Source organism: Podarcis tiliguerta (assembly GCF_965153285.1).
Source record: "Podarcis tiliguerta genome assembly, chromosome: 5".
Taxonomy (NCBI): Eukaryota; Metazoa; Chordata; class Lepidosauria; order Squamata; family Lacertidae; genus Podarcis; species Podarcis tiliguerta.
Genome location: NC_139538.1, coordinates 49,868,098 through 49,894,290, shown reverse-complemented (window position 1 = coordinate 49,894,290; position 26,193 = coordinate 49,868,098). Strand labels below are relative to the sequence as shown.

General features: G+C 39.5%; 1 protein-coding gene across 2 annotated transcripts in view; it reads right to left on the bottom strand.

Annotated features, from left to right (window-relative positions):
- The window catches only part of ATRNL1 (attractin like 1), a 475,922-nt gene that overhangs the window by 115,191 nt on the left and 334,538 nt on the right, over nt 1-26,193 (bottom strand). For both annotated transcript variants that reach the window (XM_083441068.1, XM_083441069.1), the window contains exon 27: nt 13,571-13,678. In XM_083441068.1, coding sequence (XP_083297194.1) covers nt 13,571-13,678 — 108 coding nt within the window. The remainder of the gene's footprint in view (nt 1-13,570; nt 13,679-26,193) is intronic.

Genomic DNA, 26,193 nt, shown 5'->3' with positions numbered 1-26,193 from the left:
ACCCCAATGGATCAACTATCCTGTTGTGCGGAATTTTCTATCAGTTTGTAGTGGTGGGGGAAATGGCTTTTGAACTGTTACTGGTACTCACTCCATTCATATGCCACACATTTTTCTGTTATGGTAGTATGCTACATTGGACAATGGTGGCTGCAGCTGGCACATTTGCACCAACTCACACTCTTCCGTTGGAACAGCACTGGGGTAGTGTTGGATAGCATACCAATACTATAGCCACTTTTCTCCATCCAGCAAAGCTTTTTGCAAGCGTTGGCATTCATAGAATGAGGATATCAGTGTGTGTGCGCACTGTGCACTATAGGTATCATGTGTGCATGGTGATGCCATTTTCATAGTTATTTGGTGTGATTCTAAATGCTTTCCCTTTCCCCTCTTGTATGGCAAGAAGAGTGAGAAAGCGCTTTCTGTGTCTAATTCATAGCAGAATAAATTATAGTAAAAGAATATGCATATAAGTAGCTGAAGATCCAAAATTATACTCTCACTGTCAAGCATGTTTTATGCCAGAAATACATCAACACATTGTGACATTATTTTTCTGTTAAAGGCATTCCTTTTTCTGTTGCAGCAATTCACAGGAGAATTGTAATTCCTGATCTGATGGTCCTGTCTTCCTAGCTTAAGGAAAGCCACAAGGGAAAAAGAGGATTCAAGTTGGTTGTCTCTGGTATAAACAGTCTCTGCAGCAAGTGTGGAATAAATCACGGAAGATAAACATTGCTCTGGGGCAGAACAATTTCTTTCACACATCAGAGACACTGTAGATTTTCTGTAAATCAGTACCTTACACATTAACATTCAAAAATGCTATTTGTGAAGACTCTTGAAGTAAGATAATTTTGATGGTTGACAAAGAAAACACAACAAAGGTAGTACAGGTACAGGAAAATGAAAGATACGCTTGCCTTTATAAGGGGCATAAGACAAAAATAAGCCACACAACCATATTATGTGTTATTATCTAGGCTGCTTTCATGTATTCATGTTTAACAAAAACTGGCATTGTGCTATAATTATCTCAGCAATGGATGTATGCCTGTACCTTAGTTGAAATATGTCAAGGTTATTCACCTAATTACCCCCATAATTTTTAGTTATTCAAAGATTCTCTAGACTAATTTTTTTTAAATTGCTTAAATGTTGTTCTTTGGGAACTAATATTTAAAATGAAGTTACACTTCTGTTTGACCTTATTTTAACCTCACTTGGCATGTGAGCAAGTGCATAGTATTAAAGCAAGTTAAAAGGTTATTGGCCCTAGTCACTAGATCTAGGGAATGCAAACCAATAATGTAAAGAGAAAATCCTAAAAAATAGATTTGAGCCTTGACAGAAGCACAGATATATGAAGACAAGGGGCTTTCTGCTAGATTTCTGAAGTTCATTTCTCAGTTTTAGCAACACATTAGAGCTAGGGTTTTGCATATGGTTTCTAATTAAAGGCAAGGAAAGTTATGAGGGATGGGGGTGGGGAAGATCACATTTTTTTACTATCAATTTTTCTAAACCAACCCCAAATATTATGATATTCAATACAATTCACAAAATACAATTAAGCCAAGGATGAAGAACTTTTGGTGCTACGGGTGTTGCTGGACAAAAACTTCCATCATCCTTGACCGTTGACCATGCTGATCAGGAATGATGGTGGTTGGGGTCCTTCCCTAATATCTCAATAGAAGTTTACAGGCATGGTTCCACAGGAACCAAAAAAAAATTTAAGATGCCATGCAGATACTCCCCTTCCCCAACCTATTTCCAGTCCAAGGTGGCAGCTCCCAGGACATCATTGTCAACCCTAACTACTTCAGTATCACAATTGCCTAAGCCAACTGTGTTAAGCCTTGCCTTGGGTAATAATGATATGTTGATCTTTCCATTTGCGGAGTCCCTAAAATGGCTGGATGGCATCTTGTGCACCTCCTTCCGGCAATTCCTGCAGCCAAGCTGGTGACAAATGTATTATTTTGCTTTGCTTTGCATTACATCAGCAAGGCTGAGAGGTGGGTCTTGTCATCTGAGCAGCCCACGGCTTCCATATACACCGCCCAAACTTGCACCACAGAGAGGTCACTTTGGTGCTACTAATGCAGCAAAAACAATGCAGGAGGTAGAAGTTGCAAGCTGTAAGCTCAACCTGATTGGTGTAATGTGCGAGCCCTAAAGGTTCCCTTTGTCAGTGGGAGAGATCATTGTGTCTTACTGGTCAACTACTGCCCGCCTTAAGCTGGGCAGACCCCAGTTAATCAGGTGCTGACCTGCCACTGTCCATCTGCTTCAATGAGCGCTTGGAGCTCTGAGTACATATGTGCTGCATTAGGAATATTTTGGGCATCACATGGCATGACAGAGTCTCAAAGCACTTCTGTCTCAGTGATGTCTATGCTGGCTTGGTCATATCCATAGAATGGAAGATGGCAGGATTCCCAAGGATGTGCTTTAAGGGGAGCTGGCCTCAGGCCTCAGGCTTGTTGGAAGACCAACTCTGTGTTATAAGGATGTCTGCAAATGTGACATGAAAACTAGCAATATTAACCCTGCCATGAGGGAATCCTTTGCAGAGGACCATAATGCCTGGTGACAGACAGACAGGTCAGGCATCTACAGCAGTGGCCAGAGGAGAAATGACTGCTGGGAGGAGTGCAGAAAGAAGAAATGTCATGGTGTATTTGCGCCAGTGAAACTGGAGGCCTTCATCTGCTCCAGCTGTAATAAAGCATGTCTCCCCTATACTGGTCTCTACAGCCACAGTAGATGTTACAACTCTCCAACGGTTTGACTTTACCCTCAATAGCACACTCTTCCGTTGTTTCTCAAGACAGAGGGATGGCAACAACATGATCTTTTCATTTAGTCATTGTGCCCATTCCTAGACATTTATTTGACACTGTTGCTCACAGATTGGAAGCCATTAAGGAGGCTTAAAATGGCAATTTTATTACTTCATGGATCAAAATCATAACGTAACAAGGAGAAATATGAGAGTTGCTTCTTTTCATTGTAATCTCAGCATGCACACCTGCTGACAGGAAGAAGAGAAGCACAACAGTGGCCTGGGATTGGTGATGGACTCTGAAATAACAGCAGTAATTATACTACGCAATCATCAAACAACAACAGCAGCAGCAGATGCCATCAAAAGTGATGGAGAAATGGACAATATATCATGATCCAAATCATTTGTTCTTTGCAGTTGGTAAAAAAATATAGTCCACTGTGACTCTTAATTGCTAATCAGTTGACATACTGAACACAAGAAAGCAGTTCATCTAATATATAATGGTATAAACCAGGCAACAATTTATTCATTTGGTCCCAAGATTAAAACTATCAATAGAATTTGGTGTTTTGCTTGCTTCATGCCCTAAAAGCTTTGGCCTTATCTCATCTGTCCCACATTTTCTATTCTTCACCACTCAGCAATCCATCATAACCCCAAATTTAATGCAGATAACTGAATAGCCAGCAATTTCCCCCCCATTTGGTTATTTATTTATTGGGAATATCTCTGTATATGCGTTTTGTTGTGCACAAATAGTTATTCATTCCTACAACTTAATTTGCTAAATTTTAAAAGATTCTCAGCAAGTCTTCCAATAAACATGGTTTACAGTACCATTTTTGAAGCAATGGCCCTGAGAAAAAGGTAAAATATTTTGTTTTGCACTGACTAAAAATTTAGAACACAATAAAGTAGGGAATAAGCAACAATCCGTGTGTTCATTCCAGTGAATCGAGTCATCTACAGTGTCATTTTCTTGTAAACTTTGAATACACAGTACAGAAATTGTATTATGCTTGAAAACATCACACTTCTGTATTTTGATATTGTTAATCTCAGAAACGGCACACTTAAATATATTAATTAATAAATTATGCTATTACTATGTCAACATATGACAAAACACCTACACTTAATCAGTTAAACTTTATATTTTGTTCATGCTACTGGAGCATGAAATATTGTGCAGCTAGAAATCTTGTATTTCCATTCCAGTAACTTTTATAGCAATTGGATTAAGCAGAGTGTGCTTAAGGCATCATTTCTTAAATATAAAAAATATTAAATCAGATTTTTTAATACCTTAAACTGAAAACATGGGCTGATATCTTGCTTTTTTGTTTTTTAAAATGCTACCTCTACTGGTTTACTGACTTAGCGGTTTCCCCCATTAAATTTTCCCATTCAGATTCCCCACAGGGAGAAATATGATGTGCATATTCACTGTGTGCCTCATCACGCAGAGTGCAACCTCCTAGGTTCAGGTCCTGTGTTTATATATTCAGAGGGGCTTCCTACCTTTACCTTCAAGGATAACATGGAAGGGCACAAATAAATCAGGATAAGCTCAAGGCCAACTCTCAGTCTCTTCCTAGAGAGAATCTGGGGTGGGAATGTGTGAGGGATTAATGTGTGAATATGCTCTCAGCAAACTCTTTTAAAATTGCTTCTAAGTAAAAGGTTTCCAAAATGCTGGACAAGCCATGTTTAAAAGATAAATATAGTTCTTAAGTCTTTTTTTAATTTACTCTGGATTTGGCTTTAAACCCCAATTATTTTGTCTTTGCTCTACAGTGGTACCTCGGGTTACAAACGCTTCAGGTTACATACGCTTCAGGTTACAGACTCTGCTAACCCAAAAATATTACCTTGGATTAAGAACTTTGCTTCAGGATAAGAACAGAAATCATGCTCCGGCGGCGCGGCAGCAGCAGGAGGCCCCATTAGCTAAAGTGGTGCTTCAGGTTAAGAACAGTTTCAGGTTAAGAACGGACCTCTGGAATGAATTAAATACTTAACCCGAGATACCACTGTATTTTATTTCATTCTTAGGGTGATACACAGTACAATGTTAATAGGAATTAAATAGACTTGAGTCAATGGGTCTGCTCTGAGTATGATTAGTGTTGTATACCTAGTTAATACTGTGGAAAGAAAAATATCGATTTGAGCATTTTGAAAGTAAAACCATAGGCTTAGCATAATAGAAAAAAATGAAAAGCTAAGAGACATATATGCCCAAGCCACAAGAATACATGAAAAACTACTCAACCTGGGTGAAAACAAAACAAAACAGCACTATCCTACATGAGAAAGAGTTGTGGGTAGTCAAAGGTACTGTATTTTTTGCTCTGTAAGACGCACCCAACCATAAGATGCACCTAGTTTTAGAGGAGGAGAACAAGGGAAAAAAATATTCTCTCCCTCTCTGTGCAGTGGCTCTCCAGCAAAGCGGAAGGAGAAACGGAAGGGGCTCCGTTTCTCCTCCCAATTTGCTGAAGGGGCGGTGTGCAGCTTTCCCTCTCAAGAGGCTTTGCGTGGCTATCCCTGAAGCCAGGAGAGCAAGAGGGATCGGTGCACACTGATCCCTCTTGCTCTCCTGGCTTCAGCGATAGCTGCGCAGCCTGCATTCGCTCCATGAGATGCACACACATTTCCCCTTACTTTTTAGGAGGGGAAAAGTGAGTGCGTCTTATAGAGCGAAAAATACGGTATGTATAAAGTCAACTCTTCCTAGACATGACAATTATTATTATTGTTGTTGTTGTTGTTGAATTTGTTGCTCAAGCAAACAAAAGCAAGTTATAACCAATAAACCAACCAACCCATTACATTAAAACCAATGCAAAAAATATATACAATGAAAACATTCCACCCACTTTTATAAGGCCACAGACAATTAGGGGCTAAAGGCCTAGTTATAAAAGAAAGCATTTGCCTGGTGCATAAAAATATACAATGCTGGCATCAGGCGAGCTTCCCTGGGCAAAGATATGCTGTATGCTGAAGAAGCAAAAGCATGGTTGAGCTGAAATATTTCTGCCTTAACTCAATGCAGAAGTGAGTGCGTCTTTTATTCTATTTACCTGTTTGATAAAGAACAGAAAAGCTTTTAAAATATATATATACATATATGACAAATGTGTACTGTATCTAGACCATGTCCACGTTCAGCCTGTATGTGTGTATGTTTAGTTATATAATTGGGGGATTCGAGTCAAAATATAGATTTGTGTTTAATAGTTGCAGAATTAGAAATATTACAAGACCAATGAATCTGAAAATAAACATGCAGCAAGATTTATAGGATTTTCTTTCCTACAGAAGGAAGCACTATTGAGAGTAAACCAAAATTCTGTTTTCCTTTGAGGCAGGTATTGTGCCTTGATATAAAAACGACAGAATATCTTTTTCTGAAAATAACATCCTTCATCGAGGTATCACAAAATGTTTTTTCAGAAAGAACCTGCCATTAGCTAAGGAAAAAAGAAAGGTCTTGAGGCAATATCTCAAATGAAGAGATTCAATAGCCTGAGAGACAAAACGTTTTCCAGATAAATGAGGCAGCCTGAGTGGAAGGGCAATTTCTAGCTACACAGAGTTCTGACAAGTTAGAGAAAAACATACTGGATGAAGAGATGGGGTGGGGTGGGGTGAGTAAGAGGTTGATATTGTATGTTTTGAGGTCAAAGTGTGGAGCAAATCAGTGGAGATGCAGAAAGGTAGAAAAGCAATTTGGAATTGGATTTGGAGAAAGAAGAAAGCTAGAAAAATGAAAGAAAATGGGCTGATACAATCTTCCATTTCCTGGGGCAAGAATGGCATGAGGCTACACATTTATGTTCACTCTAGTATAGACTGAGGAAGGAATAAATAGAACTCCAAGAAATAATCCAAGAATAGAAAGAATAGCATTCACTGGATAGACAATGAAGAGTAGATATAATGCTAGTATGGACGTTAGAAACTATGGTAGAGATCATGAAAGGAAGAGAGGATAAGGACAGGGAAAACTTAGTTGTGGGATGGAATCACCAAAATATTAGTTTCACCACAAAATTGGTGTCACACCTATTGATGTCACACCACAGTGGAGAGACTAATGGATGGTGGTCGCATGAATGATCAAAGGATGGGCTTTGTTGGGGAAGCATTGTAAATCAGCAACAAAACTGACACTTCACTAGAAGGTGACATTTTAAAAGCTGATCACACAAGTGGAGCCATGAGAATTCTGGGGAAAAAACCACCCTGTAAGGGGGCAGTGTGGAAAAAGAGAGAGAGAGAAAGAATCAGAAATGGAGTAATCAGAGCTCTTAGTCTTCCTGTCCCCCCCAAAATGAGAGTGAAGATCAGTTGCTAGCAAAAGCTCCCAGTTTTTAGAACAATATAAGAACTGCTACGTGAAGTACCTCCCTTTGTTTGTCCAGAATCTCTCAGCTTTTAGCTTCTCTGATGACACTTAGTTCTAGTGTTAGAAATCCTTTCTATCCGCTTTCTCCACACCACTTATAATTTTCTGCAGTTCTGTCACGACCACTTTACTCACTCCAAATTAAAAAGCCCTAAATGGTGTAAATTGTCATTGTAGGGGAGTTGCTCCAACTATTAATTTGGTCCCTTTTTTCTGTACCTTTGTCAGCTCTTTTGTCAGTACCCTTTTGAGGTACAAAAACTTGGAAGCATGCACAGAAATGTGCATGCTTCCAAGTTTATGTGGCATTATAATATTAAGATCATGTGACATGACTGTATCTTCACAGGAAAATATGCTATGCTTTTCTGTGAAGTCAATTTGGCAACAAATGTAGCCTTCTACACAGGAGAGAAATGGAAGTAAAAAGGGTCTGTGAAACAGATCAATGAGATGACCTGTGAGGAAGAGGTTGAAATAATGCACTTCCAGTTTCTGCAGAACTTTTGCTATCAGAGAGGGGTAAAAGAAGTGTACTGCTGATGAAGCACACATACCAGTTTCATTTTGTATAAAATAATCAAGTATGCTTGGGTTGCAGATTTTAAAATTGCTCATTAAATTATTTAAATTAAGCAGGAATATGAGCCCAGCAAAAAAATGATGTTGGTTTGCAAAGCAAGTTAAAAAGTCCTCCCACTTTATTGGCAAGGGAAAACAGAAAACTCGCTTGTTAGTATAAACTTCAATTACCTGAACGCACAAAGCTCGAGCACTGGATTGTACTGTACTTTCAATAAATCACCCTGAATTCTTAGCAGCCACCAATGGCACAATGGCTGCCAACAGAACTGAAGCTTGGGCTCAAGCTTCCTGACAATACAGACTTCTAAAAATTGTTATAACTGCTTTTATTAACGGGGGGTGGGGGGTGGTGGATTTATTTATACAGCTTTGCAGAATAACCTCAAATCTCACTGGGACCAAGATCATTCAAATAAGTGTATTTTAAATATATACAAGGAAATATACCACACAAGTAAGGTCTTGGAATGTGCTGAGTAGGAATGCACAGCTACTGAAAGTGGGGAAAATATAAATACTTCTATAGAACAACAAAAGCAGGCAAATCTAATAGTACCAGCACCAGTTGGAGACATATCCTCGAATTGAGGGGCACACAGCCATTTTAACCCCCAAGCTGTCTGCACTGATGGAGGAAGAGGAGTGCAAGGGGAGTGCACTGCCCCCGGCAGCGTGATCCCGGTGTGGTGCCATCGTGGCTGCCCCCCACCCGCGCTGGGCACCACGCTCCCACAGGCGGCGCACCCCGCTCCAGGACATGCACCCCGCCCCTGTGGGTGGTGCACCCTGCCCTGGGATGCATGCCAGCCCCGCCCCACCTGTTCCCCGCCCCCCGGTGCTAGAGCATGAAGCGCTGCCACTGGCTGTCTGAGGTCTGAGTTTCTGAAGGCTATTTAAGCCCACAGATTTCTGAACCGATCACAACTACATATATGCAAGGCTTCCCTGAAAAAAACCCATATAGAATTGTAGAGTTGGAAGGGACCACAAGTGTCATCAAGTCCAACGCCCTGCAATGCAGGAATCTTTAGCCCAATGTAGGGCTCAAACCCATGACTAAGAGTCTCATACTCAACCAACTGAGCTTTGACCTCATAATTAGCAAATGAAACGAGAGGCAGGAGAGGCCAGTGATCATGTGTCCTGCTTTACAGAAGATGCTTCTCTGTTTGAAGCACTGTCCAGTGAAACCATCCTGTGTTAGAAGGGCTGTCTGGACCAATTCTAGTTTAGATATAAAGAATCATGTGACTGTGGCAGTGCTGTCACTTGCTGGGACCAGGATGGTGGCAGTTGCAGACCTGCATCTGCTGCCCCTGACAGTTTGATGATGCCACTGCCCCGTCCTGGACCCAGCAAGCATCCGTTCCTCAACTCCATCTTATACATGGTGGCTGATTGTTGATAAATATGCACCTATACATGTGTATTAGCAGGAATAGTACAAACGTTAAGCAAATATTTGACCTCTTTTTCAATGATGCATTTCTTCTTTTAGTTGGTGGGTTAAGTGGTCATGGTAAAATATACTGTTCTAAAATCAATCATTCAGTCAATCAGCTAGTCATCTGGTTGCCTCCCCAACCATGGCTCAGCCAGAGATATGCCAGTGGAAGTCCCTCATTCCACCTGAAGCTGGTTCAGATGAGGCCAGCATAAGTCATGTTGAAAATGCTAAATCCTCACTCTGCTAAATCTTATGCAAAATCCTCACTCTGTTCAGCTCAGTCATGAGTCCATGTAAACCAACAAGAACTTAAACTGGCAAAAAGAGTGGTGCAAGTCTAACTCTATTTAAAGGCTTCTTTTCTCACTGCCAGACTTGGGCAGAATCAGTTGGCAGTGGCCTTGCTCCTGAACACGGTTTGTGTCTTGAGTACTTTATGCTGGTTTAACGTCAGGCCGTGTAAATTATGCCGGCTTCCTACTCTAAGGTAATATCCAAAAAGCGAACACTGAATGTATATCATCACACCAGAAATAAAGGAACAGTACCTGACAATCAGCATTCAATGAAAATAAAACATCCATCAGTGTGGAAACTCACAACATTATATATGTCAGAAGCAATATTAATGTGCAACATTTTCACTAACAAACCAAGTAGAAGACCTGTGTAATACTGTGGGTAATGACTACTCTGACATTTTGTTTTGTCTAAACAACCCACAGTCAATATAACATTACTGGAAGCGACAGAGTTATTACAATGTCAAAAAAGTGACACGACTTTATACCTGATCCAAATTATCCTTGAATCAAATTTGACAAAATAAGGTTGGAGAAAGAGGTTGAAGTGAACTTAACTTGCAACTGTACTAATGCTGTAAGTGGGAGGTTTTATTTCAACAATGCAAGTCCTACATGCAAATACTTCTACAGTCTCTTGGGAAAGATAATCATATGAAAGTTCCATGTTGATTCAAAATATAGTCAACATTCGGAATGCTATGTCAACTGATGCTACCTAACAAATACAAAACACATGCAAGATTGCAGTGGTTGTTAAAACAAACACAATTAGGATAATGCTATGACCTCCTCTTCCTTGCAAATCTCATTAAAGGGATGGAGTTAGATAGTTTCCAATAAATCACACTGTAACTGTAGTAAATTAAAAAATGCGATAGCATGGAAATAGCCTACCTTCATCGTACCCTCTTCAGTAAAATAACTAGAATGCAACTATAGGGCTAAGGAGAACTGTGACTATTAAATGTAATTTTTATTACAGTGGTACCTCGGGTTACATACACTTCAGGTTACATACGCTTCAGGTTACAGACTCTGCTAACCCAGAAATAGTACCTCAGGTTAAGAACTTTGCTTCAGGATGAGAACAGAAATTGTGCTCTGGCGGCATGGCAGCAGCGGGAGGCCCCATTAGCTAAAGTGGTGCTTCAGGTTAAGAACAGTTTCAGGTTAAGAACGGACCTCCGGAATGAATTAAGTACTTAACCCAAGGTACCACTGTACTTTCCTTTTGTAAGTTCAAAACAGACCTGTAATTTAATTTTATAAGACAAGGCTCATCCTTTGTATTGAACTCTATGCAGTAGATACCACACGCCAATCAATACATTGCACCATATTACTTTAATATTCAGGGCAATGCACCCTTTTGCTGCAGATTGCAATCCTCTAGTGGGGAAAAACTGAACAGTATCCAGACTGTGTATATGTTAATAAGGCTAGGCTGAATATATCCAAGGAGTGAGTACTAACATCAGAGTACAGTTATAGTAGAAATAAAGGAGAAAGAAATCCTAATAAGAACTCAAAAACATAATTAAAATATTTCAGCTTCCACAGTTGTTTCTAAATAAAACATGTCATAGAAAATGGCAGCAATTAACTTTTGATGTTTACTTCTAAAGTTTAATTATATAAGCTGTAAGTAAACAATCCACAAGCCTGTGCTCCCACCACCCACCCTGTCCCTTCCCACCCAAATAGAGCATAACAATATTGCTTTCCAGATTAATTACATAAACTTTAGTTTTGTATGCAGCTGTTGAGTCATCATCCTGAATAGCTCGGAGCCTCCCTTTGTTTCTCTCCAAAAGGGAAATTCACCAGACAGCTGAAGATGGGGGTGTTGATGTTGACAGCTGCATTCCCTGGTCACAATCTAGCACAGCTTATTTGGCAAGACTGATTGTTTTAATGCACTCTGCTTTGAAAGTACTCAAATTATGGCAGCAATAAATATTGTCATCAGTTTCTGTTTATTAGAAGGACTGAAAACTCAGCAAGAGCTAGTCTTTGGGATTACAATGAGCCTGGTATACAGTAGCAGCATCTCAGCTAAGTACTTATAAAGGCATTTCTATTAAATCCTGTTATATTGCAATGAATATGCTGTTGGAAATAACTGGTTGCAGGAAATCTAAGTTTCTTTACAGAGGTATCACTCTATGTTGGACTGCACAGTTCTTCAGTACTGAAACAAAAAACATTTGCAACCCCACTCCATTGCTAACACATCAGTTGCAATTGTACAGTTGTAATGGGTAATAATAATCCTATATTAGGGTCAATTGGTACATTCAATGCAGGGTTAAATGGTACATTCAATGCATAAAAGTTAAAGGGACCCCTGACCTTAGGTCCAGTCATGGACGACTCTGGGGTTGCGGTGCTCATCTCGCTTTATTGGCTGAGGGAGCCGGTGTACAGCTTCCAGGTCATGTCGCCAACATGACCAAGCCGCTTCTGGTGAACCAGAGCAGCGCACAGAATTGCAGTTTATCTTCCTGCCGGAGCGGTACCTATTTATCTACTTGCACTTTGGTGTGCTTTTGAACTGCTAGGTGGGCAGGAGCTGGGACCACACAATGGGAGCTCACCCCGTACCGGGGATTCAAACTGCTGACCTTCTGATCAGCAAGCCCTAGGCTCAGTGGTTTAGACCACAGAGCCACCCGCGTCCCTACGTTCAATGCATAGTATGCAGTTAAATCTGTTTTTTCTTAATTGCAGTCACAACATGCAACTGTTATTGGCAACACAGCACGTGGAAGGGGATATATATATATTGCTTCCTTCTCCAGCTGAGATCCCCTCCCCAAAGAAAAACAAATCCCCAAACAGCTATGAGGATTATTATTATTATTATTATTAAGCATTATAATTGTGCAGAGACCAATATTGAGGACTTCAAGGGAGGGAAGGATAAACCTCCTCTCCCCATAAACTGCAGTCCTGGTAACAAACACCTCCACAACCCATGCCTGCATCACTTTGTGACATTTATTTGTTTGAAAATAGAGACTGAACTAAGCTATTTTTAATGAAAAAGAAAAGGGATATGAACAAATTTATCAGCACTCCTTTATAGCTTATTGAGCTCTATGGCCATTTATCTGGGCATGGGATGGTACCCTGAGGTTTTTATAATTAACTGGGAGTGGGGACTTAGGTTCCTTTTTTCCCTCCTGGAAAGAGGTTACTGAGACAATCAAGACAAAACTTAGATTTAAGAAAAACTGGAAATAGTGAAAGCTAATTGATAATTTGGGAGAATTCTAAAGCTGTTTTTGTTCTAGAAAAGATACAGTTCATAAACAAAATACTGTAAATAAAGGTATAGAAATATATGAATATGGCTGAATAAAAAGAGAGTCCTAATTAGATTAGTCATTATCATCCTCTATTTGTAGTTCTTTTTTATTTTTAGGTGACTCTTCCAGAATCTATTTCATGCATTATTACACTATTCCAATACAGCATCCCACTGCTTAGCATATTATAATTTCTCTTTCAGAAGTACTGCCTTTACAATAAAAATGCCGTAATGTAGCCATTAGTCACAAACGACAACATACTCTGTAGACAGTACTCTCCAAGCCTCTCAAATAAAAGTAGAATAATGAAATGTAACACAAAGCTCATTTTAAAGAGCAATCTCAGTTAATTAAGATAGATGTGAACCATTAACTAGGGGGCACTATGTACTCAGAGGACTACATTTGAGGCTTGTTTAATATGTGCATCTTAAACTCTTTCAGCTCTTATCCACCAAGAAAGGGCTGCCAGGTGAGCAGATTGTCACTCCAACCTCAGCTAATAGATTCTCCAGTGGCTTTTGTTACTGCTCATGTCATGCTACTGAAACGATGAGCCTCAAAAACGGCACAACATATGTAGCTACGACTTGTCAGCTCCGGGTAATCACACTCTTCTTGGTTTCAGAAGCAGATGCAGATGAGACTAGTATTATCAGTATGCAAATTGAAATGGTCCCCTATCCGCACCACAGTTCTTACCTCTAATGGCCCTCGTAGAAAGTCTGTTTGCTCAGCTCCTACTTCAAGTGCTACGTCCACAGAAGCAAAGGGACGGCTGGCCATCTGCTGCCGCTCCCGCATAAGTTGCTGATGGAAGGAAAAAGAGGTTTCAATGAAATAACTTCAAAATATGATGCTCAGTAGCTGAATTCACTTAACATTTATCCAGTAATGACAACTGACATTTCCGAACAATATATACCAGGGTTCTCTTAAGTGGAGTTTTGTGGTCTCCAGACATGCGAAAAGGTCCCAGAGGCCCAGGGAAGTATGTTCTTACATGGTCACATGACTTGACATGCAACATACCACAGCTTTTCCAGGGTTTAACTGGATTATGGTGCAAACAATACCATTCCTACTAATTCCTTTACTTTGCAAAACTAAGGAATTTCCATGGCAATCCAAACCAGGTTTTAGTGAGTACTGTGAATGGTTGCTTGAATTCAGTTCATCCTCAGCCTTGATAAAGGATGCCACTTTCTTTCACCCTTCCAGCTCTCTTTTGCTAAAACTGTATTATCAGCGTCTGCCTGTACTGCAAATCTTGAATGCTGGTACAAGAAGGTTGGCTGACTTCAAAATTACTACCTCCTTGTTAATGTTTCAGAGTGAACCCCTATACCACACATGTACCTTGTGATGACTATTTGTATATTTTCACGAAGGTTGGAACAAGGGTACATAAATTATGCTTTCCCTTAGTACTCCAAGTAACTGTCAAGCCCAGTCCAGCCCCCCCTCTTTGTTACACACACAGAGGATTTCTTTAAGGAACATGAAGAAATGGTGGCAAGAAATTTTCATCTGAAGTCTGATCAAGAGACAAGCTCAATGAACCTGTGCCAAGAACAAACATTGTCAGCCTTTAGATTCCCCATGCACTTGTACTGAAACCAGATGGAGTTATTAGTGACAGTGTCTGCAGTTTATATCCTGTCCCTTCCCTTATTACTTAAACATGAAGAATAATGTCTGAGCATTAGAGACCTGGTGCCAATGTAACTGAGGAACCTGAAGACCTAGATTATGCTCAGGTTGCTTAGAAAGCCCACTGACGTCATGCCAATGTTCAGTGAGCCACAGTCACATTCTCATAAGCTAATTTATATTTTCCCCCTCAGTCTCTAACAATAATACTAATTAAACCTGAACAAATAAAAATGGTGAGCAGCACTAAATAATACAAATCTTTCTTCCCTGGATGTATGAAATGAATAAAAGCAACATTAAATATTTAAATCAAATTAATTATCAAGTAAGTTTCATTGCTTGCTTGCTTGCTTGCTTCTTTACATGAAAAAAAATCTCATGGTACCTAGAAGGAACAGAAGTCAAGAGCTGTCAGGATTAGAACCAGGAACCTCTGGGTAACCCAGTGTATTGAGCCACTGAGGCATAAACTTATATAGCTGCATGGACAGCAACAGGTTCCAAGCACTGGAATGACTGTTCACTGGCTCTCTTCAACAAGAAGAGCTATAAAGATTTGCTGGTTAGGCTGTTTCTGGGCAACAGTAGCCCTTCCCAGCTCTGACTCTTGCCTTGACCTCTCATTCCTGGTTCCCTGCTCCAACACAATAGCTACTTACAACTCAGCTCTTAACAGAAAATCATGTAATACAATTTCTTTTAATATTGTTTTCACAGTAAGTTCCTTAGAATTTTTCATCAATGCTTCAGAAGGCCCCTTCAATGTAAATTCAGCTAGTACTCTAACATTCTCTACATAAAATTCCCTTTGAGATAATAAAGGGTATGCGAGCAAATTCCTCATGACACCTTATTACTTAAGGCTTTTGATTTAAGGGCTACGACAATGCAGCAAGTACATCTGGTAACGTTTTTCAATCATCTTACTTTCACATTTGTATTTCAAATGTGGGGTTTCCTTTGTGAATAAAAGAACACGGCTCCAAAATGAAAATATAAAAAACCATGCAATCATGATATAAGGGGAATGATACTCAAAACAAAACCCGATTTCTATAATCATAGATCACGTCGGCTAGTGCAATGTTTATTCACAGGCTTTGCCCATACATACAAGATATGCAGAGGTAGAATACCATTTGCTAGTTGCATTGGCAAAACAATGCTTTTATCCAAAAGTAAATCAGAAATTGGGCACATTAGACACTTAGATGCTCTGTGAGAAGCATATGCGCTATACTCTGTTCAATACTCTGGTAGCTTCTTAGGAGTAATTTAAGGGCTGAAAGCAGGGTAGCAAAACTCTGCCTGCCCCTTCAGAGAAAATGCTACTACATGAAAATAACAATACAATACAAAAATTAATAATAAATCAGGAGTATGCTGGTGAAGAAGATATTATTTGACTGTTCTTTTCAGCATGTATCCAACAACACATGCTTTGAATATAAGAGGAAGTAGGAGACTTGGCATTAAGGAAGGCACTGTTGGGAAGTTGTTGATTGCATGACATCTCAGAAGGGTCCATTGTCTACCCTGCTGCTGACCCCAAATACCAGCTACTGACACCCAGGCCTGGCCCTCCTTTCCCTGCTGAAATTCAGGTACCTGTGGCTGGCACCTGCCCTTTGAATTCCCTCACAATCCCTCCAGAGCCCTGATATAGCATTGACTCTACAGAAGTTCCTCAAAGGATTTTGCTGGGATTGTAAAGCTTTTGTACTGAGCTCAACACCTTTGTTAGGAAAAAAAATCAGAACTGCCCAGAGCAACCAGCTGCTCAGATTGTATGGGATCAGTTTCAATTGTTTGGGCCTGATGATTTGGACAAGATGCTTGAGGGTATCTGGGCAACCAAATGTCTTCTTGATCCTTGCCCATCATGGCTGATAAAATCTGACCAGACAGGACGGATTGTGTGGGTTCACTGCAGGAGAGAGTTGTTCTGGCTGCCCTGAAGAAGGTGAGAGTGCACCCCCTGCTTAAGAGGCTCTTCTTGGATCCTGAGATCCCTGAGAACTACAATTCAATTGTGAGTATCTCGTTTCTGGGCAAGATGCTCAAGAGCATTGTGTGGTTATGCACCTGCCTGCCATGATTCAGAGCAGGCCCCTTTCTTCCCCATGGGTGATTCCCACTTCAACCATCAGGTAAGGCTGATTTGATTCACACACCCTACTGTTCCCAACATATTTATTCCCTCCTTGTTCCTGTAGTAAATCTTCAGTCACCCCTTCTTCCATGACATGGGGAGAAACACACTTCATTTTGTTGCGCTAGCCCTGAGACAACCATACCATTCCCTTTGTTCTCTGTTTAAAACATGGGTAGGCAAACTAAGGCCCAGGGGCTGGATCCGGCTTAATCATCTGCTAAATCCAGCCCATGGACGGCTCAGGAATCAGTGTGTTTTTACATTAGAATGTGTCCTTTTATTTAAAATGCATCTCTGGATTATTTGTGGGGCCTGGTGTTTTTACATGAGTAGAATGTGTGCTTCTATTTAAAATGCATGTATGGGTTATATAGTCTGTCCCCCCAAGGTCTGAGGGACAGTGGACCAGCCCCCTGCTGAAAAAGTTTGCTGACCCCTGGTTTAAACCAATAAAGAATGCTAGATGTGTCAATCAAACGTAACTGCCATCTGGTTACAAGAGCTAGATATATGCGGGCCACAATTCTACAAAAGCAACAGAGACTCCATGGTAAACTCTAAAAGCAAATTAGATTAGACAGCCTTTGTTAACCCAAGAAGAGGCTGACACTACCATTAAGCAGTGAGACAATTGCATCAGATGGTAGGTGCTGGGAGCAGCAGCCCTCACCCTCAGCCATTCCTTCTGAGACCACCCTGACCATTACCTTCTGTTGGATATTAGAAATGTGTGCACCACTGGTATCTCACATACTCCCTAAACTAGCCCACTTCCTTCAAATGCACTGAATGATGCTATCCATCCTCAGTGGAGAAACAAGATTCAGTGGCCAGTCCTATACATGGAATGAGGAAGGACAGAAGCATTGTGTCTTTTTCCACAGGTGACATGATATATTGGGCTAGCCCTGGCCTGAGACTTTAAACTGATGATACTTTGGACATGTTGCAGGAGCCCTGTGAGAGCAATAATTGCACAGGATCAGTTGTATGCAATATTTTACACCTAAAGAAGCTTTAAAGTACATTTCCTCTAGAACAAGTAGCTAGCAAATGGTAGCTAGATAATCTGGATGGAAAGCTTTGATGGTTCAAGTTTGGCCCCTAGAATTTTGTTACTTAGCTCTAGACCAGCTAAAAAAATCCTGAGGTATTTTTTTTCCTGTGCTTCATAGCCCCATCATATATAGCTCATTGATTTTGAATGTTCAGCTTCACTAATTTCACACACACAAAACTTAAATATGCTAGGAGATAAGTTCCAGGACTCTTCTGAAGGTTTGTTTGGATTAAGAGTATAAATGATCAAGAAGGATACTGCCAATATATATATTTTTAAGCCCACCCATTTCCAGGAAATTCTTAGGCCCTCTACCAAGAATTTTATTTTATTTTTAACTTTGGTGAGGTAGAAAGCACAACATTATTGTCTTCAAGGTTAGTGAATCAGGTACATAGTTTAATTTTTATTTCTTATCCTCAGTGGCCCACATTTACTTTCAGAGAAGTGAAGAATAAGAAAGCAAGTTATGAATTTACCATAATAAGGTAAGTTCTTGTCATACAACAATGACCCACTGCATTGCCAGAGGCACTCAAAGCAGTTGCATGAGCTCATTCAAAATGTTACTGAAATCAGAGATCACTCAAACTAAAGTTTTACTGGACATGTTTTACATTTATTCCCAAATATGATGCACTCACAATGATTCAAATTAAATGGCATGGTTTCCTGAGAAATAGTCAGACTCTGCCTTCTCTGAATTATTAGCTCAAATAACCCACATTTAGAGATGGGTGCACAATTATACAGCTACATCTGATTATGTAATTCTTGCATACTTATACCCTGCCCAAGTATTCCTAGTGATTTGAGTAATTTGAAGACCGTGGCCTGTCACCCCAGAATTCAAAGCAATTATTCAATAAAATATTATTATTAGATGATTGAAACTTATTTCACTTCTTTCTTTAGCCTTACCTGAGTGTGTTTCCCCCCATGGAGTGGGGTAAGCTCTGAGCACTCTCAGATGACTTTGATTATCTAGATTTGATTTCTGCAGTTTTTTTACTTAGAACAGAGAACGTTTTGGACAACCTTGGTCAGGTGAATGATAAGGAAAGTAAAAGTGCTGTAGTTTACTGGGGAACTTGCTTTTCATGAGAAAAGTAACAGGTCCAATCCCATGCATCTCCAGCTAGAGCTGGGGAAGACTCCTGTCTGAAAGATGAAATTCCTCCTGGAGAGGCATTACCAGTCAGTGTAGAGTGTAGACAGTACTGAGATAGATGGACCAATGGTTTGACGTATAACAAGGCAGCTTCCAGGACCAGTAGCTGTAGCATCATATCTTTCAGGAATTGTTCTTGCTCTCCTCTTTGAGGAGTTGCTTTTGATGATGACTACTTAAAAATTTAAATTTGTGAAAAACACGGCATCTAGACTATTGACCAGCACTAGCCGTGTGGAAAATTTTGGGCTCCTATAAAAACATATTCACTGGCTTTCTCTGTGATTCCGGCCATAATTCAAAGTGCTCCTTTCTGAACATTACATCTATTTATGGCTTGGGATTTCGGAATTTGAAGAACTACCTACTCCTTGAACCAGCTCAGTCATAAAGTTCCTCTGCAGATACTCTTCACTGGGTACATCTGCCTTCAGGGGTTAGTTTGATTGAAATCAGGGTGTGTGTGTGTGTGTGTGTGTGTGTAAATTACTAGGTAATTTAAGAATGTGAATGATCAGTCCAGATTTTTGAACATTACAGAAGAAAGATACCATGATATTCAATGTGTATAGCAAATAACCGCTAAGCTAAAATCTGTTAGCTTACAGTTACTTACTTATTATTATTATTGCTTATTATTTATAAACATATTTATATACTGCTATATCATAAAAACATCACAGCAGTTAACAATAATACAGCTATATATTAAAATGCATAAAAAATTAAATAAGAGAATATCAACTATCATAATTTTCAAATTATGACTATTACAAATGACTATTACTGTTTGGATTACTAGTACATGAGAAATATAGTAGAAACAATGATTGGTCTCTCTCTCAAGTGCTTTTGTATGTGCAAGCTTAAGGTATTTTAGCTACTTCTGTGTGGCCACTTTTAAATTCTAACAAGGTTTCCAAAGGGCTCATTATTATAAATTCCAATGGATGACATGCATTAAGTCTTACTTAAGAAGAAGTATTGCACACACTGAAATTCTGATCAGCTGTTTAGCAAATTCTATCACATTAAGTCTCTCATTTACACAGTTCTTTTGTACCTTGGATTCTCCATTACATTTAATAACTTTGTGCACTGACACAATGCACTACTTATAGCAGGTTTACAAAACTGAAACTCGATAAAAAAAAAAGATTCAACCACCAGCAAACTCTCCACTGACCACACACTCAGAAGAAAAGCACTTGGTTCTTTTTGTCTGTTATTCAGAATTGTGCCTGGGGAGAAAGGAAGGGGATTTAGAGCATAGAAAGAGAAAAAGAGACTTCAGTGTTTTGTAATAAGCTTTGTATGAGAGGAAATGCTTACTAATTGAATGTAACGGTTTGTGGGATAAGGTATTTCAAAAGAAAACTCCAGTTGCACAGGGTGTTTTAATGAATGGGCTTACAGTAAAGTAATAAACAAAATAATAATTCAGGAATTTAGGAAAGGGCAAAGTTGAAAGTGAAAAACCAAGTTCAAACATTTTCTCATGGCACCCTATATATGTGTCTATAAATCAATGAACCATAGAATGAGTGGGAGAACAAGCAGGAGAGACAAAATATTGAAGACACAAAATCAGCCCAAAATTAAAACTCACGGATTCAACTGAAATGTAGCGAGAGCAGGTACTCCTGGAAAATATGGGGCTATTGTGTGGATGGGGTGTAGTTTATTACTTGAGAAAAGTTTGGAGGAAACACTTTCACAATCTGTCCCACTTTTCCATGATAGAAACAGTACCACTTGTCACAAAACCATCTCTAGGAACCCCGAAATAAATGTGAAAAGAGAGTGAAAGATGACCATCCAGAAATGCAAAGATGTCTCACACATCTTATCAGAATGTGGAATACCACCACAAAAACAGCTGAAAACAGTTGCATTTCCTTCCCATCTCTTAGCTTCATTCTCCTATGCCAGTCCTGAATCTTTTCTTTAAAAGAAAGGGAAAGTACAGAAATGCACTCCTTTTTGTGTGTACACACACAACAAGAAATGATAATATACAATACATCTTACTACAGGGGGTAAGACTCTCACCAGGTGACCTAGGTGCTAACTGTTGACAATTTCAAGGCAGCTACTCTCCCTTCCTCTGGTTCTTTATCTTTAAATAGTACTTAGACCAGACAGCCCTTCCCACAGGAGACTGTAACACAAGTACATGGCTATCCCAGCTGAAAGTTCTGCCTCAACCAACTATGATGATCCGTTAAGCTGGGATCTTTGGTCAATTCTTTCAGACTATGTGATACAAGCTGCTTGGGAAGCAAAATGTATTGGGCCAACCCTGACTGTGCTTGTGAAAAATTATTCATACAACTAATCTGTCGCAGCACAGGATTGCCTAAATCCATGCATGGGGGAAATCATCCAACCACAAGTGGAACAGTTATTTAGTTCAGTTCATATACCCAGAAACTTAACGTAGTCTTAAATGCTACCTTAAAAATACAGATGAGCTCTGATCTGGGTAAATAATGATGGGCTGTTATTTGCCTTTATAACAACTAATGACTAACACTGACACCAAACCTTCACAGTAAATCCCAGTAAATCCCAGTGTAGTGGTAAGAATACTTAATTACAGATTTTCATTGTTTTGCAGAAACTACACCCTGTCTCTGCTGGATAGTAATTAACACACATAACTACAGTTATAGCACATCTCTGAAATTGTATAATTAAATATTGTCTGCTGTAAGGCATTTATGACAGCATCAGAAAAGTACTGTCAAGTTCTTATTAGTTCAGAAATTATGATATGTGATTTTTAGAACACTTTCAAAAAACCATTTCTGAAATGATGAACACCTTATTCAATTACACACCAGTTTTATTTCCTATTTTACAGGTAGAAAGAGGTTATCTTAAACAATTGGTCTCCATTTTATGACTAAAAAACACAAAATAACAGTTTCACAAACATCTTTGAAATAGGTTCCAACCTCTTATCACTGAAAAAGGCAACTTGGAGAGCTTCTTATCTTAAGCTCTAGCGGGGTACTATTTATAATTCAGCCTGATAACTTGCCTTGGTTGAACATCAACTGGTATTATACAGAGATGGCAACATTATGGGCTGCTGTGAAATATTTAGTAGTATATGAAGAGACTAAGTTGCAATTTTGTGGACCTCTGAGCAACTTAGTAAGGGTTATAGTCAAAACCATCCTATTATTTATTTTGTTCAACATGGAATTTTGGAAATATTATTTCCATTAAATAACTATAATTTCAAAGTTTTTAATGTCATAATTCAAATTTATTTTAGTTAATGAAACTCCATGACTCATTAATGAATTCAAATGGAGGTTACGCCCAAACCTTAGGTAAATGTCATTCTACTTTGTCCCACAGGACACTTAAATCAAGTTTTTATTCCCTCCACCCCAAAATAATGTTTCCTCCTTGAGAAAGGAATATCAAAGAAGAAGGTATTCGGAATGGGAAGTTGGAGCTATTTCCAAAGTTGGCTTATTTCAACTAGTTCAAGAGTGAAAATGGTTTGTTTGGGTTTGGACGACACAGAAAGCTGCAGTTAATCCAAACTGAAGTGAAAGTTCCTGAACTCCTCCTCACGTCTGCACCAATGGATGAGGAAGTATATTAGCTGAGGGCTTGCTGCAGCTTATTCTCATTACCACTATAGCCAAATGAAGTCTGAAGGTGAAGCTTCCAGAAGAATGACTTGAAAAAAATCCCAGCACATAGACAAAAATTATTTATCTCTGGTGAAAGTTTTAAAGCAAGGTAATTCTTTTACCAGTTTACTTGGAAAAGTACCATATAGTTGTTCAAAGTTTATATGAGACTATACCGACTGCAGAATGACCATTTCTCTATGCCTTTAAAAAATATCTGAGCAAGGAGGTGGAGTGAAGCAAGCATTATCTGAGGAGTCTGCTACTGTTTGCCACAGGGGAGACACGTGAAGAGCTTCATGTACTTTGTGTCCTGACTTTAGACAAAAAGATATAAAGGATTATTTAAACAAGGCATAATCCAACAGGCAGCAGCTAAGATACACTTAAAATAAAGAGTAAACTTGTCCTTCACTCCCTTTTGTATTTCCACCCCAGCCCACTCCAAATGGTACCAAAAGGTCAATTCGACGTGTATCCTTTTTGGAAGCCAAATACCAGGTGCTTGTAATTTCCCCAGAACAAATCAAAAAGAGAAAAAGGATGATCACTGAAAAGGTCAATTTGTAGCTGGATCCAAGGAACATTTAGTGTACTGTATGTTGTTGCTCAAAGAACAAAATGTGAATCCGCCACTTGCTTAGTGCTAACAGAAGGCTCCAGAATAAAATCGTGGTTCTCCCTCCATTGCAAAAAGCCATAATTCCATTCATGGTGGAAACTATAGCTATATAGTTTCTTTCCCCAAATACGGAAGTGTGTTCTATGTGATTATAATGCAAAGCAAAAGTATGCTGAAGACAGATACACGAGTGATCCAGAATTATAAAGTAAAACTAGAGATTACAGTATCTGAATGTACAAATTTGAAATTCTGCATCAGATATCATACATCTGGTCTTCTTTTGTCTCTCTCTCAGCCTACATCATGTACTCTCAGGGAGGAAAGCATGACCACTACCATCTTACATACCCTCCAACCTTTTTCTGATGAAAATAGAACGTCCCATTCCATAATGATAATTTTACTATTTATACCCCACACATCTTACTGGGTTACCCCAGCCACTCTGGGCAGCTTCCAACATATATAAAAACATAATAAAACATTAAACATTTTAAAAACTGCCCTATAAAGGATTGCTTTCAGAGGGCTCAGGGGGTCCATACCCTCAAACATTTCTCCAATGAAAATAGAGGCTCCCTAAGGAAAAGTGGGACATTCCGGGATCAAATCAGAAACCGGGACAGCTTCTCTAAATCAGGGACATCCCTGAAAAATAGGGACACTTGGAGGGTCTGCATCTTGGAATTCAGTATTATCATGGAGGCCACCATCTGGCATATATTGCCATATCTAAAATAGGCAGGCCAGTTTTGTATTAAATTCATGGGAGTCACAACGAGTGGAGGTGGCTCCCTTGTTGTAGAGAGTCATTCTTCAATATGTTGTGGGCAATGGGGGGCAGGGGCAGGGCTAGAATGCTATCCCTTCCCATATGTTGGTTAAGCCCTATTCAGAATGTCTGAATTGGATTTCCTGGTATTAAACCCCAAACAAAACTCGGTACCTTAAAAACAGCTGCAAGGGCCCTGAAGTGGATCGCAGAAGCAGAGCAGGGAAAGTGGATTAACGTTTCTTTGCAGTATTTTCTTATCTATAATCTAGACCACCACACCACACACTGCTGCTAGTCCTGTTGGATGAATGGGGTAGTACCTATATCAGGTATAGACAAACTCGGCCCTCCAGCTGTTTTGGGACTACAACTCCCATCATCCCTAGCTAACAGGACCAGTGGTCAGGGATGATGGGAATTGTAGTCTCAAAACAGCTGGAGGGCCGAGTTTGCCTATGCCTGACCTATATTGTGTGTGTATTTTAAACCTACAAGGTTAGCAGAAGCTTTGGACAGCAGGTGGGAGGAGAAAGAAATTTCTGATGGAGAAATGGTGCTGCCCTGATCCAGGGTCTCCCACTCCCAAAGCAGCTGTATATGACGAGATTGATGTGGCTCTCCTGAGGGACATGGTTAGCTTTTAAATGTGAAAGGTTATTCAGAAAGAAATGGCAGATATTTAGAACAAAAATAACATATCAACTCCTACTCGTGATATTATTTCACCTTAAGAATTCATCTCCTAAAGAAAGAAACAGGGATCAATATAAAGCTCGGGATTCAGTATGGTGCCATAGTGTTCTGGCTTCTTCTCACTTAAGTGTAGTGCTAAATGAGACCTAATCTGGTTATCTTTTTCACTTTAGCAGACTAGGAGTTCATGTTGAGCATTTATGTAGCCTTATGATAATCATGTTACAGGTTTCTCAAGAGGTACTTAAATCTTCCAGTAGCCCCACCTGACTCCTGCACTTATCTTTTCTTCTTAATCAAGGGCATTTAAAAAAAAAATCTATTCAGCAAAATTTGATTATTTTGCTATTAGCTAGTGAAGCTATTTTCTGTATGGGATAGAAGGGCCGTAAAAAACACTTACACTGCAAAATTCTTATATATGTAGCGAAAAAGTGAGGCAGGGGGAAGGGAACACAACTCTAAATTATCCAGCCTAAACATATTGGCTGCACTGCATGTTCTAGTATTATGCCCAGGTTCAATAATATACACAGGAAAATATTTAAATATTTGTTTGTATAATTTCAGAATGCAGCAGACTAATCTGAACTACTAACATCATATACAAAAATGCTTTTTAACAGTCCAAGTCTGGTGTCATGCTCACCAGCAGACCCTCTTAGGAGCTGCCCATGCCCTGCACACAGCAGACCAGTTTGTACAGGATGAATGCATGCTGGGGGGGGGGGGGTCAGGATAATGTGTGCAAGGTCCAACCTCAATGGTGCATAGCCTCTGACCATGTGAACCATACTCCACAAAAAAATTACATGGCACGTATAAGCTATGTCACAGAGCTCAGGGACAGGATCACCAGGCACAATCCTATTCCCACCACCATAATCATGCCATGTGCTTCCAAAGGTGTCCTGCAGTATGAAATTCAATCCAGGGAAGTAGGGCTGGGTATGGAAAGGAACCCTCTATCACTTCAGTGGCTAAGGTTTAAAAATTGCCCTTGCTTGTTCAAATATTGCCTCAATTGAGTTTAATGAGTTGGAAACAAAGAGCTATTCTTCTGGCTGCCACAGTATTTAATCTGCAAACACAGGCCACAGATGATAAAACACTTTTTTTAAAAAAATACAAATGCCTGTCTTCTCTTGGATGGCCACTATCATTGCGGCAGTGTAAATCAAACTGGCTTTTTGAGCTTCAGTCAGACTGTTTTAAGAGGGAAAAGTGGAACAATTTAGAGTTCATCAATTATATCACATCAAATTAGCCTCCATCATAGACTCAGCTTGACGGCTTTCATCTATTCTAATTTACAACAGAAAGGACAGCCAAGTACAAAATAGTAGCAATGACAGAGTCAAAGGGAAGCTCTTTGGCTTTACTTAGCAAGAGTGATGGTCCTTTTCAAGAGCAGCTTCCTTTTGGATCAAAATCTCCAGCCATAATTAGTTCCTTAAGTCCAGCTTCATCAGATAGCTTCTATCCTCATTTAAGGTACTGGAACGATAAACATCTTTTTATCAATCCTGTAGTT